Source organism: Lampris incognitus, chromosome 10 (genome assembly GCF_029633865.1).
Source record: "Lampris incognitus isolate fLamInc1 chromosome 10, fLamInc1.hap2, whole genome shotgun sequence".
NCBI lineage: Eukaryota > Metazoa > Chordata > Actinopteri > Lampriformes > Lampridae > Lampris > Lampris incognitus.
Window position 1 is genome coordinate 14,039,104 of NC_079220.1, and position 17,500 is coordinate 14,056,603.

Genomic DNA, 17,500 nt, shown 5'->3' on the forward strand with positions numbered 1-17,500 from the left:
CTGAACATTTGCTTACAGAGGCCTTCTTGGGTTTTTTTTCCTGTAGTGGGCTTTCAGCCTGTCTCGAATGGTGTTGGTGATGTGTTTGTAGACGTGATAGTAAAGTATGCAAAGTAAAGTATGCAAAGAAAAAGCACATTAGGTCAAGTCAAAGCATTTATTGTTATATGCACAGTTAAAAACAAGTTTTCCCGTACAATGAACTTCTTCCTTTGCCTTCTACTGTGAACGAGTGAGTGAAGCTACCTGTATGGTGAGGTGGGTGAGGGTGGGGGCAGGGGCATTAGACTGGATCTACTGATCAGTCTGATGGCCTCAGGGTAAGGCTGCCCCTCAGCCTACAGGTTCTGCATTTCACACCTCTCTACCCCCTGCCAGAGGGCAAAAGTGTTAAAAACCTGTGTTGGGGGTGGGTGGAGACTTTGATGATGCTGCAGGCTCTTCCATGGACTCTCCGGTGGTAGATGTTCTGCAGAGATGGTGGGGGGCACCCTTATGATCTTCTCAGCAGTCTTAACTACTCTCTGTAGGCATCTGCGGTCCATGGCGGTGCTATTCCCATAACATGCAGTGAGAGAGAAGAATAAAATGCTCTTTATTAATAACTTTGTACATACTACATACAAATGAAATGTACTCTCTGCATTTAACCCATCCTAATTGTGGAGCTAGGAGCAGGGGGCAGCTGCAGTGCCCAGGGACCAACTCCAGTTCTTCTTTCCATTGCCTTGCTCAGGGGCATAGATAGGAGTATTAACCTTAACATGGATGTCTTTCTGATGGTGGGAGGAAACCAGAGTGGCCAGAGGAAACCCACGCAGACACGGGGAGACATGCAAACTCCACACAGAAAGGACCTGGGATGGCCTGGGGTTCGAACCTTCTTGCTGTGAGGCAACAGTGCTAACCACTAGACTACCGTGCCGTTTTTTTTTTAATAGAAAAAAAAAGATGCTCTCTATGATGCAACTGTAGAAGATCGGGAATAAGGAATCAGGAATATTCATTTGTCATTTCATTCCATGCACCTGCACACATGAAATGAAATGAAATATAGTTCCCCCAGCCCACAGCAGTGCAACACAAAGACAAAAACACATATCCAAACTACAAGAACACATATATCCAAACTACAAAAAAAACTACAAAAACACATATATGCTATATATATATATATAAATTCACTGTCCAAGAGAGCGAATGGCAGGATGACTGTCGGAACTGCCGGTCTGCATGGGCTAGCAGTTAGCTTAGCCTGCCCTGGCACATTCTTGTGCCAGGGCATGGGGCTAAGGACACAACCTTGTGCCGGTATTCATCACCATATTATTTGAGGTTAGATTTCCAATTCTGACAGACTGCGGTCTGCCTGTGAAGAAATCTAACAGCCAGTTACAGTGTGGGCTTCAAGCCAAAGTTGTACATTTTTTTGTGAGTTTGTGGGGGAGGACTCTATTAAAGTCCCAGAAAGTTGAATCAGTTCGTCCGGACACAAGATTTTTTGGGAGAAACGTTTGATCACTCATCTAAGTGACTTCGTCAGTCTAAACTGACTGCAGGTATCCCCCCACCCTAATAAAGAATACAGTGGCATAACGACCAAAACCAATGATTAGTTTCATATGCAAATATGGGTGTGACCATTAACTAGAGTTACAATGGCCATGTGAGGGAGGACATGCAGGTGGCTGGTGAGACAGAGGAAGATGCAGAGGACAGGAAGAAATGGAAACAGATGATCTGCTGTGGTGACCCCTAACGGGAGCAGCCGAAAGTAGTAGTAGTAGTAGTAGACAATTGCCATGTGTCAAAGAAGGTTGAATGAGTTGCATCTGGATACTGTGTTTATTAGTGTGAATGCTGGGGGGGGGGGGCATTCACACCATTGCTTTGCAGTTCTTTATTTATTTATTTTTCTTCCGCCCATTTTTTGACACTTTGTAGCTCCTTCATACTTTTAGCTGCTGAAAACATTCAACTATCAAAATGTTCAACTCATTAAGGACATTAGTGCTCCCCTTTCAGATTTTTCATACCTTTTGAACTTTTTGAAATATTCAACTTTTTTCAGCCATTTTTTGAATGGGAGTCAATGGGGGACTTTTGCAACCTTTCCTCCTCTTTTACTCCTTCATACTTTTAGCCACTGAAACCATTCAGGTATCAAATGTTCATCTCTTTAAGCCCATTAAGGCTCACATTTCGGTTTTTTGAAATCTTTTATACTTTTAGACATATTAAGCTTTTTCTACTTTTTCAAAACAATGGAAGTCTATGGGGAAAGGTTGAAACCCTCATCACCTTTGAACTGTATCTCCTCCTTCATTTTTTTGAGCTAGAAACCCCATTTAAAGCTTAAACAGTTCAGGATATTCAGCTCTTTCAGAATCCTATTCAGATTTTAAAAATATTTTATACTTTTTGAACAATTCAGCTCTAAAGTTTAGCAATTCTGCCATACACTTTGCCTGTTAGAATGTTCAGTCCTGGGGTTCGCGCCCCGGTCTCGTCAGATCCGACTATGGCCGGACTCGGTGAAGCAGCAATCATTGGCAACGCTGTCTTCGGGAGGGGGGCGGAGTCGGCTTGTGTTCGTCATGTGAATGCGTCTCTGTGTGTGTCGGAAAAACAGTGGTTCGGCTTGGATTCGCCTTGTCACGAAAGTGGGGAGGCGCTTTCCTTCGAGACTGCCGGCCGGAGAGATGCAGTTGGCGAACGCATGCAATACGAGGGTGGGTGTTTGAATTAAAATAGGGATCAATTGGCCACTAAATTGGGAGAAAAAAAGGGGAAAATCAGAAATAAAAATAAAAAAAAAAAAAAAAAGAATGTTCAGTCCTATTGTGACGTCACATATCAATTTGAAACTCAACTGCCAGCCTAATTACTGTCAACTCTCAACACCTGGTAGATCTGATCAGCTTCTGCCACTGCTTAACTGCTCTTTCTCCCTCTTCAACCTTTCTACCTTCCTTCCTACCTACCTTCCTTCCTTCCTCTTCAACCTTCCTGCCTTGCTTCCTACCGTCTTTCCTACCTTCCTTCCTTCCTACCTACCTTCCTTCCTTCCTACAACCTTCCTACCTTCCTTCCTACCTACCTCCTTCCTTCCTACAACCTTCCTACCTTGCTTCCTACCATCTTTCCTACCTTCCTTCCTTCCTACAACCTTCCTACCTACCTCCTTCCTTCCTACAACCTTCCTACCTTCCTTCCTACCTACCTCCTTCCTTCCTACAACCTTCCCACCTTGCTTCCTACAACCGTCTTACCTTCCTTCCTACCTTCCTTCATACCTTCCTTCCTACCTTGCTTCCTACAACCTTCCTACCTTCCTTCCTACAACCTCCCTGCTATCCTACCTTCCTACAACCTTCTTACCCTTCTTCCTACCCTTCCTCTTCATCACCACTCTTCCTCTTCATCACTACCCTTCCTCTTCATCGCTACTCTTCCTCTTCATCACTACCCTTCCTCTTCATCGCTACTCTTCGTCTTCATCACCACCCTTCCTCTTCATCACTACCCTTCCTCTTCATCACTCTTCATCTTCATCACTACCCCTCCTCTCATTCAACCCCTCCTCTCATTCTACCCCTCCTCCTCTCATTCTACCCCTCCTCTCATTCTACCCCTCCTCCTCTCATTCTACCCCTCCTCTCATTCTACCCCTCCTCTCATAACAAATAAAGACCATTTCTTCTGATGTACTGTAGCTCTTTTTTCTTCTTTTAGAAGAACAATGTTCAGGTCAGGTTTTGCAGTTCAATGACCTAGGGCCTACTTGGGGACTCTTTTACCAGCGGGGGGGTCACATATTTCAGACTATTCAAACCTTTTCCATGCATAAACCATTGCTGCAAATGCTTGCAAGTTTTGTTACAGCCTTGTTGTGTGTGTTTGTAATGGGACTGGGAGCACTTTGAAATTTTTGCACCACTTCCACTTTTCATACTTTAAACTACAGAAACCATTCAACAATCAAACTATTTATGTATTTAGCACATTATGGCAAATTTTTCAGTTTTTTATACTTTTAAAACTTTTAAAATATTCAGCCATTTCACATTTCAGTTTCCAGGTATTTCAGGTAGGCTAGTGACTTTCTGACTTTTCCTATTTATCCATTTTCAGCAATGCTTTCACGATTTCTTTCAGCAGCTCAGCATTCACACGCTTTTTCTGTGGAAAAGCATTTTTCTAGTTGACAGATACGTTTCATCAGTCATCTAAGTGACCTCTTCAGTCTGACTGAAGAGGTCAGATTCAATCTTCTTTGATTTTCTTACCTGGATTATTGAGCATGTATGACGACAATGGCAATGTGTACTATTCACAGAGAATTTGGGAATGTTTTCAATCACAGCATTGTAAGATGGTGACAGATGTACTAGCCCCCCCCCCCCCGCAGTTCAGGGATGGTCGTTCCCTCTTCACATAGATGGCCTCTTTGACTCCCCGATCAAACCAGCGTTCCTCCCTATTAAGGATGTGCATGTCCTCATCCTTGAAGGAGTGGCCACCGGCCTGTAGATAGGTGTAGACTGCGGAGTCCTGGCCTGATGCGTTAGCTCTCCTGTGTTGAGTCATGCTCTTGGCCAGCGTCTGTTTAGTTTCCCCAATATGCAAGTCAAGGCAATCCTCCTGGCACTATATTGCTGTATTTGTGCCAGGGGACCTGATCCTTGGGGTGGGCCAATTTCTGGCGCAGCGTGTTTTGGGTTTTGAAAGCAACTGAGATGGGGTGTTTGGAGATACACGTCTCAACTGTTCTGACACTCCCAACACATACAGAATCACCACTGGTTTATGCTTAGGCAGCTGTTGTCCTTCTCCTCTCTTCGATCGGCTGGTGCACTGTTTGACCGTCTTCCTGGCTTTGACAAATGCCCAGTGAGGATAACCACACTTAACCAAGGCCTGTTTAATGTGGGATTTCTCCCCTTCCCCGGCCGCTGTGTCGGTGGGGACATTGTCAGCTCGGTGGTACAGCATCCTGATGACTCCTAGTTTGTGCTCCAGTGGATGATGAGAGTCAAACCTTAAGTACTGATCAGTATGTGTTGGTTTACGGTAAACATCAACAATTGAATGTCCCCCATCACCGATTGCAATTTCGCAGTCTAAGAAGGCTAACCTGTCATTTTTCACATCCCCCGGTGAACTTGATAGGGTTGTCCACAGCGTTAATGTGGTCTGTGAAATGTGATACATCCTGAGATTTAATTTTACCCCAGGTGTCATCCACAAATCTGTACCAATGACTAGGTGGTGTCCCTGGATAGGACATCATAGCCCTCTTTTCCACTTCCTCCGTATACAAGTTGGCTGCTATAGGTGAGACTGGGGGACCCATAGCACACCCATGCCTCTGCCTATAGTACTGCCCCCTGTATGTGAAGTATGTGGACTGAAGACACAGCTACAGGAGCAGGCAGACACACTTGGTCAGTGTTAAGGGGTTGCCCTGTAATTTCATATGGACTACCTCCACTGCTAAGAGGGAACGACCATCACTGAACCGGGAGGGGGGGGGTAAGAGCACATCTGTCCCCTTCCTACAGTGCTGTGATTGCAACTATTCCCCAATCCTCTGTGAATAGTAAACATGGCCATTGTAACGCTAATTAGTGGTCACAGCAATTTGCATATGAAACCAATCGTTGGTTTGGTCGTTATACCACTGTATTGTTTATGAGGGTGGGGATACCTGCAGTCAGTTGAGCCTGAAGAAGAGGAGTGATGAAATGCATCTCCCAATAAATGTTGTGTCCAGATGAACTGATTCAACTTTCTGGAATTTCCTTACCTGGATTATTGAGCATGCAACAAGAGTCTTTTAAAGGCTGCGCTTAATGAGCATTCTGACGTAAGAATCTTTGCTTTCAAGGTGGGGGAGGGCTATGGGTAGTCCTGCAGAGATAGTGTCCTCAGTGGATTTGTTGGGGCGGTATGCATACTGCAGGGGGTCCAGTGACTTAGGTGTATTACTCTGGATGTGGGCCAGAGCACTTAATTAAGATTGGAATGACTGCAACTTGCCTGTAGTCAATCAGACAAGTGACTGGGCTTCTCTTAGGGATTGGGATGATGGTGGTGGTTTTAAAGCAGGTTGGGACTGTAGCCTGTGCAAGAGACCGGTTGAAAATGGAGGTGAAAACATCAGCCAGTTGTGTAGCACATGTCTTGAGGTGCCCGCCCGGGAATGTTATCTGGGCCTGCTGCCTTGCGGGGGTTGATTCTCCTCAGGACTTTGTGTACATCAGCTGATGAGACAGTCAGTGGGGGTTCTTGCATGTTCTGAGTGTATGAGAACCCCCTCTGTGTTTAGTAGCTCCGGTCAATACTCAACGAAATTTTGCATGGATTAGCTTTCTGAAGAAAGCATCATTTGGCACCATCAAACGCATCTTTTATAGTAAGCAACAATATTTAGATGAACATTTATCCAGACACTGCTAAGAGTGCAAACGACCTCTGCAGTGCCTCTGTAACCTCAACCACCGATAACACTTGTGACAACTGCTTTTCAGAAATAGCCAGATGCGTTACAGTCAGGCTTCTCTGAGGTACCCTGATAACTCAGATGTGGGGTAACAATGTGATCGGGCCCAGATTAACACAGTGGGGTGCCCTAGGGTCACCACACTTGAATTGCCCCCCTCCTCCTACTTTACACATAACAAATTGAAGTTTAGCCTGGGTATGAAACCATAGAGTTATATTAACTTATAGCTAAAGTACAGACTCAACACAAATACTACAGAAAAAAAATGTAAGACCCAGCCAAAAAACCTTACACCATAGATAGACATGGGCCTACAAGTGCCATACCAGCCCTTACACTGATGCTCAAATCTGAATGCGACTCACATCCCAATGCAACACGTCATATAAATATCATTCTTCTTCTTCTTCTTCTTTCGGCTTGTTCCCTGTTTCCCAGGGGTCGCCACAGTGGATTTTATCGTTTCCACCGGTACCCTTGTGAGGGCACAGCACCGACGGCGGTCTTGTCAATCCGCACAATGATTTGGCAAAATTTTACGTCGGATGCCCTTCCTGACACAACCACTAACCCTGTGGACGGGGGCACAGGTAAAGCGCTGGATGCCATCCCAGTATGCATGGACTTGCACCCATGCCTCTTGTTAATTTAAAGGGAGCGGATAGCAGACCATTTGTCAGAACCGAGGCTGGGGGTGATTATTTCCATCATAAATGGCCTGTATGAGTCCTACATGCAAAACCATTACAGAATATGACTACAAAAAATCATCACACCCATACACCAAATAAGGCAAGCCCATTAACGACTGTCACAATCAACCATTTCAACAGCTGGATGATAGCAGAGCGCCAGGAGAGCTGATGTGGCGATAGAGGGAATAGCACATTGAGATGATGCATGGCAATGTGCAGGCTATTAGAGACTACGGTTGTTTCTGCTGTTTTCAGAAACAGAAATTGAAGGAATGAAAACAGAATAGTTATTGATTTTAATGTCAAAATCCACAAACGAAAAGGTATTTTTCGTTTTCCTGGTCAGATGTGATGCCAGATTGGCTGCACTGCGTCGGGTGGGGGCGGGGGGCTTACACCCAATTGCAAGTCTTTCTCTTTTACATATATATCAACGGTTAATTTCGCACCTGTTTGCATCTCTTCCAGTGAATAACGTATATAAAAAAGTCGACAAATATTTTAAATGTCTATTTGTCTTAATCATTTGGTGCCCCCCCCAGCATAGCAAATTGGATGGTGCCCCCGGGCCCTCACCAGGATAATCCGGCCCAGAATGTGATAGATAGGGACCAGAAAGTCTGCAGAGGCCCAAAGGACAGATGCGTGGTCTGGGTTAAATTCGGCATGGCCTCATATGTACTGTGCAGACTATGTGTACTGTCACGTCCCATCTTCATTCAAGTTGTACTTCGATTTGGCACCTCTTCATGAAAAAGCCTTAATGAACCTCATTCTGTCTCCCTCCCATCGCTTTTTTTGTCACACAATTTCAGATTACCCAGAAAAGCCATATGAAAATCCTTAAAAAAAGAAAAGAAAAAAGGCACCTGGTCTAAGGGCGGTGGTAGGGATGGCGAAAGATGGACCGAGTAGATGGAGTAAGACACGGGTTCACATATGAACTGAGATGTCTTTTGGAGGCCAAATTTCTAAATGTAATGAAATAATTGCATAACAGTGAGAAAATTAGTCAAAATGTCTTGACGCATGCGCAATAATCCAGGTAAAGGTGTCAGTTGAGCGATGAAACGTTATCTGTCAATAAACGTTGTATCCAGGTGAACTGATTCAACCGTCTTCTTTTTTGCGGGGGGGCGTTTTTCTTCCTGATTGCAACTTGGCCAATCACTCTATTTTCCGAGCCGTCCTGGTCGCTACTCCACCCCCTCTGCCGATCCGGGGAGGGCTGCAGACTACCACATGCCTCCTCCGATACATGTGGAGTCGCCAGCTGCTTCTTTTCACCTGACAGTGAGGAGTTTCACCAGGGGGACGTAGCGCGTGGGAGGATCACGCTGTTGCAGCTAGAAAAGCACTATAAAAAATGCAGCTTGATTGACCGACTGACTGACTGACTGATTGATTGATTGATTGATATCCCCCAGTCCCCCCCCCCGAACAGGCGCCCCGACCGAAAAGAGGAGGCGCTAGTTCAGCGACAAGGACACCCAAGGATACTCACATCCGGCTTCCCACCCGCAGACACGATCAATTGTGTCTGTAGGGACGCCTGACCAAGCCGGAGGTGACACGGGGATTCGAACCGGCGATCCCCGCGTGGGTTGGATTCAGTCCTGTTTGAGTGAGAAAATTACTTGTGCAGTGCTGCTGGCCGGAGCTGCTCTGTGTGCATCACTGTCAGAGAGTTGGACAGAATTTCATATTAATAATGATACCAGAGTTCACTGGACTCCTTCAGGATGTTCTTGTATCTTTGCACTCTCCTCTCTACAGAATACTCCCATCGCAGGGTCGAGGTACGAAGCCCTGGGTGGGCCCCTTCGTCCAGCAGAGTGGATACTTGCTGACACTGGAGATTTAATATTTCAGAGTCATGCACATCCAGTGGTCCGCCCTTAATAAAACATTACGCTGAGGTCCGGCTTATAAAAAAGTGATGGATGGTAATGTCGTATTCCACACAATTACTATTTCTGCGTTCATATATGAAATGCGGGTCCTCACTTTGTGAGGCTTTTTACTCGGTCCTCACTATATACCATGTACAGGAATGTGGGTGTGTGTGTGTGTGTGTGTGTGTGTGTGTGTGTGTGTATTAATTAACTGTAAAGCGCTTTGAATGGCTGCTGCAGCTAGAAAAGCGCTTTATATAAACTGCAACCTCGAATTGACTGAACGCTCCCATACTTGGTGCTTCACTCTGTTACGAGATGGGAACGTGAATAATGTGTGGTTTCAGGAGTGGACTCAGATAATCTCACTTTCCCAATTGAGTTTGCCTACTTGTAAAGAAGGCCCAACGGCATCCCTGTCTGAAAAGGCTCAAATTGTAATACAACAGATTACATTCATCATGTTTCACAGTTCTTTGTAAACCACCAAATAGGACCCGGCGTGATGTGTGTGTGTGTGTGTGTGTGTGTGTGTGTGTGTGTGTGTGTGTGTGCGCGTGCCAGGGAAGAGAGGAGATGCCAGTGTGTTATGTTTGGCCTCTTTGTTTATGGAGAGAGGCCTTTCCTGCCCTCTGATGTGCCTGCGTGCTCAGGCCATGAAAAGAGCTTTGTGCCGGCACACAAACGGACAGCCCTCATGATCTGAATGCCGAGTCTATCTGATCACACACAACGTTATCGGTTGTTGTAAAATAGATCCACAAACCCAAATGTGCTGGGCTCCTCTTGACCCCCCCCTCTCCTCAGAGCAGTGAAGGAGACATGGAGGTGGGTCAGCGGGGTGTGTATCAGTCGGTCTTCTCCAGGACAAGACCGGAGGAGCGGCGGGACTACAGCGCGAGGGAGAGAGGAGAGAAATGGGGGACTGTGAGGAGGACAGATGACGAGAGGGATATTTTAGGGGGGGAGGATCAAACTGTCAGAGACGCATAGAGACAGAAGAGATCAAAGCGTTGGGTTGTTTATAAGAGATAAATGCTTTTGATGAGTTTTAAAAAAAAAACTTAAAAAAACCCAATTTCCTCCAAACCGTAAAGTGGGCGTGACGTGGCGTCAGCGCGTGACGTCACCAACCGGTATATAGGATACAGCCGTGGCGGCGTGCTCGCGCTGACACCGAGCACTCAGGCGGCGCGCGCGCCCTCACACGCTCTCCCCCCAAACAAAGAGAAGCACGCGACGCACAGGCATCCCCCCCCCCAGCCCTGCACACAGCGTGAGCCTCAGCGAGCCAGACCGGACCGACCATGTCGACCAACGGAACCAGCGACATGCTGCAGATCCAGTTCGGCCTCATCAACTGTGATAACAAGTACCTGACGGCGGAGACGTTCGGCTTCAAGATCAACGCGTCCGCCCCGAGTATGAAGAAGAAGCAGATCTGGACGCTGGAGCAGAGCGGCGACGACGCCGCCAGCGGCGACGTGTTCTGCCTCAAGTCGCACCTGGGTCGCTACATCGCCGCCGACAAGGATGGCAACGTCACCGGGGACAGCGAGACCCCCGGGCCGGAGTGTCGCTTCGTCATCACCGCCCACGACGACGGCCGCTGGTCGCTGCGGTCCGAGCAGCACGGCCGCTACCTGGGCGGCACCGAGGACCGGATCATCTGCTTCGCGCAGACCGCGTCGGTGGCGGAGAAATGGAGCGTGCACATCGCCATGCATCCGCAGGTCAACGTCTTCAGCCTGACGCGCAAGCGGTACGCGCACCTGAGCGCCAAGGTGGACGAGGTCGCCACCGACCGGGACGTGCCCTGGGGGGTGGACTCCACCATCACCCTCGTGTTCCGTGAGCAGCGGTACCACCTGCAGACCTACGACAACCGCTTCCTGAGGAACGACGGCACGCTGGTCCCCAAGACGGACCGGAGCACGGGCTACACGCTGGAGTTCCGCTCCGGCAAGGTGGCGTTCAGGGACTGCGGCGGCAAGTACCTCGCGCCCTCCGGGCCCTCCGGTACCCTCAAGTCCGGCAAGAGCGCGCGCGTCGGGAAGGACGAGCTGTTCGTGCTCGAGCAGAGCCACCCGCAGGTCGTGCTCACCGCCGCCAACGAGAGGAACGTCTCCACCCGCCAAGGTAGGTGTGCGCGTGTGTGTGTGTGCGCGCGCGCGCATCTGCATCCGTGGCCTAGTGCCTCCGGTGCATACTTGGCTACGGGGGCCTGGTGACCTAATGCTGGTGCTGACACACAAGCACGCAAGCATTTGTGTTTGCTTGTGTGTCAGCAGCAGGGTCCTGCATGGGAAGGGTTAAAGTGATGGAATGTCAGACCGCAGCCCCCCCCCCCCCACAGCCACCACCACACACAGAGAGGAGAACATGGATGGCATTCTTGGCAACAAAGACGAGCAGACATGCACACATCCATGCGTTGATGGCCTCTGCACACAATATAGGGCCTACGTGTGTACACATACTGCACCAAGGGAGGAATCGTAGGTGGCCTACATACCCGCAAACACTGGCATGGAACAACAGATACATGAAGATGCTTCACAATGTGTTATTTGGCAAGTGTGTCTGTACACACTGCAGATGGCTAACAAATTCGCCAACACAACATAAGCCTACATGCCTTCCTATACGAAACATCCAAGTCCATGGCAATAGCACACATCTTAGTTTGCTTACACACAGATATAGACATCATAATGACACATAAAAATGCTTGTTATATATATATTGCCCACCATTGCCAAAGTTATCCATCCCTTTACTTGACGAATTGGATGACTGATGTCTTCGTTTGAGACTCAAGCTCACGACATCCTTAACAGGGGCCCGAAAAGATGGCTTCTACAGGGCTTCATAATTGTGTGTAATCACATGTCACAAATGTGGTTTCCGCATTTAATCCAATCTTGCAGTTCTGGCATATTGGCAATAAAAATTAAACCCTTTAGTTTGAGTGTTTGCTGTAGTTGGGGGTGGGGGGGTGAGGACGGTTAGAATGTGGAGTCCAGTCAAATCCTCTCTATTTGCACAGTAAACACGAGTATCAGTTTGCAGGCCCTGATAATGTGGCAATCAAGAGGCGCAGCAGTGTGGTTTGAAGAGCTAGCCAGCCTGCCCGGAGACACGTCAACCTGTAGCAACCTGAATCCTTTCTCAGCCTGAAAAGAAGGTGTGGTCCTTGAGAGATCAGGAAAACTCAAAATGTACTGATCTGGGTCTATTGAATGAAGGATTTAGATATTGAATAACTGGGGTAGGACTGGAACGCCACTAATGTATGCTGTGATGGTAGCTGGGCTGTAATTCCACAATTGATAATGGTTACGTGTGTCAGTGATTATCAGGCAAATGAATGGTTCCCAATCTGTGCCAAGGGAAACGTATTAAACCTTCATATGATGGTGTGTGTGTGTGTGTGTGTGTGTGTGTGTGTGTGTGTGTGTGTGTGTGTGTGTGTGTGTGTGTGTGTGTGTGTCTGGTTTGCAGCTGTATGAGTGGGCAGAGATGCAAGTTTGCATCCCCCTCCTTTCTCACCCTGCTTTACTGTTCCTCATCTGTCCTCCCCTATCTGCTGTCATGCATTCTTCCACTCTCTCTCCTCCATTGCCTCTCTCTCTCTCTCTCTCTCTCTCTCTCTCTCTCTCTCTCTCTCTCTCTCTGCATTCATCCTTTCCTCAATGCTGTCTTCCAGCATGACCTCCTTTAACCTCCTTCTACCTGATTCTCCTTCCCTTCTATCCAGCCCACTCGTTTCCTTCCCTCCCTCCCTCCTACAGCCTACATCCCGCCCTTCAGCCTGGCTGGTCGATATCATTGTCAGAAAAACTTATTAATGTATTATGGTCATTATCTTATCGGCTGTCTGATAACAGGATGCCCCCGAGCTGCTAAGACTTATGCAGGGGGGGGGTACAACACGTACAAACACACTTCCAACAAGGACCCAGTGACCCCCCCCCCACCCCCCAACCACCATCTCGACGTGGCTGCTGTTGATAAGTTTATGGGAAAATGGAGAGAGGAAATTGGAAGGGGGGGGTAAGAGGTCTGCCGCTGTTGGTGCCTGAGTGACAGCCAGAGAACGGTGGAGGAAGAGGGGGAAAAACTAAAGATGGTGAACGCCTACTGACCACCCATCTTTGTTTTCTACTTGTGCGTCCCGTTAGAGTAGCGGTCGGCCTGTGTGTCTGCCTGGAGAACAATGGGAGGGAAGCGAGAAGAGATTTGAGATTTGGACCTACGTAAAAGTAAACAGCACGGTGGAACCGGGATGAGATGCACCAGAAAATGAACGAGCCGCTGAGGGCCGTTGTGCCGACTGTCTGATGTAATGAATGATGTGTGCTTAATTGGTACCTTGTGAGTCTTTATATAGTGTGTGGTCAGAGGAATCCACTGGTGAGAATACTGCTGTGGTTTTGTGGTTACTCTTCTCTTTTTTGGAAAGTATGATGGGTCATCCTTTCCCCTCCATCTTTTTTTTTTTCCTTCCTTTTTTTTCTGTCACACCCTGATGTGCTGGCTGGACTGTCCCGCCGGCTTATTTATTCAGCACTGTAATATTTAAACAAATTCAGTGGGCAGACAGTCCGCTAGCTATTCTTACCTTTGTTCATCCTCTGAAGACGAGCGACAGAGGCCGGTTATGAAGGATGAACATGGATCAAAAAAGGGCTAATAATGGAGAGCGCTGGCAGTTGAGGGGGAAAACCCCCCCCCCCCATCAGTTTGATCAAAAAGTGTCTTAAATACATGAGTTGAACTGCTTTGTTTTGCCAACCACTTTTGAGAGTAGATTTAATCTCCCATTTTGTTTTTGCAGGCGTTTCGAGCACAAAGGCAACAGTCTTCTCATGCAAAGTTATGCTAACAACCCGGCCGAGACAGGTTATACTTCCAAACTGCAGCTTGTTTCTGCATCCATTAGAAGTAAAGCGCCTCAGTAGGTGATATTTAGGATGACGCCATCAAACCTGGTACTTTTTTTTTTAATGTCATGGCATTTATCTATAATGAGCAGACGGTTATTAATCTTAAGAGGAAGACTGTGTTTAGCCTGCCGACAACTGGATCATTGTTATGTGGATTAAGGGGTGAGGGGAATTAATCCTGCCCCAGATGTTTTTAACTGACAGCTGCTGGTCTGTCTGCCCGGCTTGCAAGCAAATCTCTGAATTGGGTCGTTTTCTTGGCAGCTAAGATGGCGTCGAAACGTAGCCAACCAGGGTTATAAACAGTTTAAAGCTCGCCAAAGTGACTAAAACACCAACAAATGCCGTATGGAGGCATGACGCACGGAGTTTAGACTCGGCATTGTTGATTTTCTATGTTGGCATAAGAATTTCTGTGTTAGCATAAGAAGTTCTGTGTTAGCATAAGGAACTGGTGCGGCTTCTGGTTTATGCAATGTGGTGAAAAGTTGAGGTGGTGGTATAGTGCCGGTAGTTTCAAATGGGTCTGGGTAATAATTTAGTATTGCTTATCTTCAGCGGTGTTGTATTGGGGTGGAATTAGGATATTGTCATATTGTGGTGGCCAATTTTGTCGTCTAGATTAACGCACAAGAATCTTTTATGCGAATTTTTGGCAAAACGTGGTCTGAAATATCTGAGGGAGTATTATTTGGGGAAAGTTTGGTTTGATATTGTTGGCCTATACATAATCCGTTCAGTGTGATGAACCGCAGTTGGAGCCTTTCAAATGTGGTGTTTTTACATATGTAATCAGATATTGTAAATTGATTTCATGTAAATTTTGCTATGATTACCACGATATCTTCCAGATTGCCCAATACTAGTCTCAAACCATTTTCAACCGAGTCCCCAAGTTTTTCAGTTTCAGTCGTGGTCTCATTGAAATGTACTTGCACCAGTCACACATTTTTCCTCCCTTTGCAATCCTACATTTATGAAAAATATAACGTAACATGCAAGTCGAAGCAACTCTTCTTCCAGCTGAGAACGAGGAGTCATCATTTCTCCTGCCAAGTTGTGATTACAACATCCATGCAGGGCATTTTTCTGGAACTCGTCAGTGTGCTGCTGCTCATTCGGACTTCCTGATTGCGACATCCTCTTTTCTCAATCCAAGGAGTGGTGATGGCCGCAATTCCCAAGGAGGTCGTTCAACGACCCGTCACATGGGCTAAGGCACAATTATAAGTCAATTAGCCTGGGGCTCAATGGCCTTTTAAGTGGGCCAGCAGCCTTGCTCCTGATCTTCAAGGGTATGACCATTTGATGCTGGCTCATTGTCCAGTTTAGTGGATGAGAGACCACCATTTCCTGTTTGTGACTGGCGGGACCTCCGAGGGGCTGTCGACTCACAGTAACTCAACCTCCTCTGAACCTTTTGAATACACTGACGTTTTGGATGGTTATTTAGTAGATGAGCCAATAACACTGCCGATACCCATTCCCAAGTGTGAATACTGAATGTCGGCAGATACCGAGTACCAATCTGACCATTGGTCTGGATGATCAGTGTGGACTTAGACCATTAGTTTGGGGTCCATAGGCAAAATAATTGAGACTTGGGTTTTTTTTTCCCCGTCTTTAAAGGAATAGTCCCCCATGTGCCAAAAATGCAGTAAATGGTCATTTTGATTTAATTTATCACGCTATGCATGGATTTTGGTATCGCATATTAGTCTTGGTTAAACTCTCCGATCTCAATACTCCATTTTGGCCTGGTATCGGCCCCGTTGTTCAAAATTGATATCGGTGTATCCCCATTATTTAGGGTAGTGGCAGTAATCCTATGGGGACTATACTGCTTTAGGTATGCAACACTGTGGCGTGATGACCTATCTGTTTCAGTTTCTTGTGCCAGAATGGTAAAACGGTACACTTTTCAGACTCTTATAGATGCCAAGGAATAATGAGACAGATTTGTGGTTTATTCATTTGGTTGGTACAGCAGTGAGTCTTATCATGGAATCTTCTTGGCTGACCACACCTGCAGCTAAAAGTTTATCTGTTAATGCCAGTGTGCAGCGTCATTTGGAGTTTACAGGTGTTGGTTGAGGCGTATCAGTCATTTATAGGCAGACTGGAAACAAAGTAACCACAGTTCCACTTTGTGACTGGTGGTGATTCAGCTCTGACACCCATTCTGTCTGCCACACCACCACCAACTGGCAGGAAAACTCTCCTCTCTCGCTCGCTCTGTCTGCCTGTCTGTCTCTCTCTCTCGCTGTGTGTGTGTGTGTGTCTGTCTGTCTGTCTGTCTGTCTGTCTGTCTCTGTCTCTGTGTCTCTTTCTTGGTCTGTCTGTCTCTGTCTGTCTCTCTCTCTATCGCTCTGTCCGTCTCCCTCTCTCTCTGTGTCTGTCTGTCTGTCTCTCTGTTTTTACTACTAAATGTACACATCCATGACCTCGGCTGGTGTGCAGTTTACTCCCTGTAGGCTTAAAAGTGGCAATTTGCTGCCTCTACAACACGTCAACACACTCGCATGGTCACAAGAAGAACACACACACACACACACACACACACACACACACACACACACACACACACACACACACACTCGCCCACGCAACCATGTCCAAGGGGTAAGCAAACAATCACATTCAACATCCTTGGCGGTGTCTGCTGGCCTTGATGAAGTGCGCATGATGTCTCTTGGTGTGTTTGTGGAGACTTGAAGCGTCTGTATGTTTGGGCTGGCCGTTGGTGATGCCAGTTGCAGTGTTTGGGAGTATGTTGGGGGAGCTGGCTTCTGCTCTCTGCAGAGCACCAGAGAGCCTCGCCTCCTCCTCCTCCTCCTCCTCCTCCTCCTCGTGTCCTGTATTCTGTTATGGCTGCTGCTTAGTAGCTCTTCCGTGTCCCATTGTACTCCATTTTGGGTACATTGCCATGATAACGCTCGCTGATTTACAGCTGAACACTAGTTGATGGTGGATTCAGCAGTATCCTTTCCAAAGCCACGTCCCCAGACACTAGAGACACAGCAGTGTGTGTTGCTTGACACGGTAGCCCTGTTATTTTCTTCATTTTCAATGGGCAGGAAAAATCATGAACAAACCATTTTAATAATCATTTTAATTTATGATCACATGGACTTGTCTAACTGCCAAACTGGAATAGCCTATTGTCCCCCCCCCAATTATTTTAAGCCCTCATTCCTTCATTCAGCTGTTTTATCATCTCTCCTTCCTGTCTAGTGTTGTTTAGACTGAGCATGAGGAGCTGCCTCTGCTCATTGTCTGTCTAGGTGAAGGTGCTGCTTGCAGTGTGATGTCAAGGTGCGCTGGTCTTTCTCCAGTCTGCTGAGCGCCGTTCAAGCTGTAGGACATGTGGCATTTAAGACGGGTCTTGTTTTCGGTTGGATCTAATGTATAGGCTGGCTGTGGTCATGCTCTGTATGTGTGGATCTGGATCAG

The 17,500-nt window shown here is 47.0% G+C and overlaps 1 protein-coding gene across 1 annotated transcript in view; it reads left to right on the top strand.

Annotated features, from left to right (window-relative positions):
* Positions 1–10,054: 10,054 nt before the first annotated feature.
* Positions 10,055–17,500, top strand: part of fscn1a (fascin actin-bundling protein 1a) — an 18,995-nt gene continuing 11,549 nt past the window's right edge. Inside the window, exon 1 of the mRNA XM_056287441.1 lies at positions 10,055–11,237. Coding sequence (XP_056143416.1) covers positions 10,406–11,237 — 832 coding nt within the window. The 5' untranslated portion in view covers positions 10,055–10,405. The remainder of the gene's footprint in view (positions 11,238–17,500) is intronic.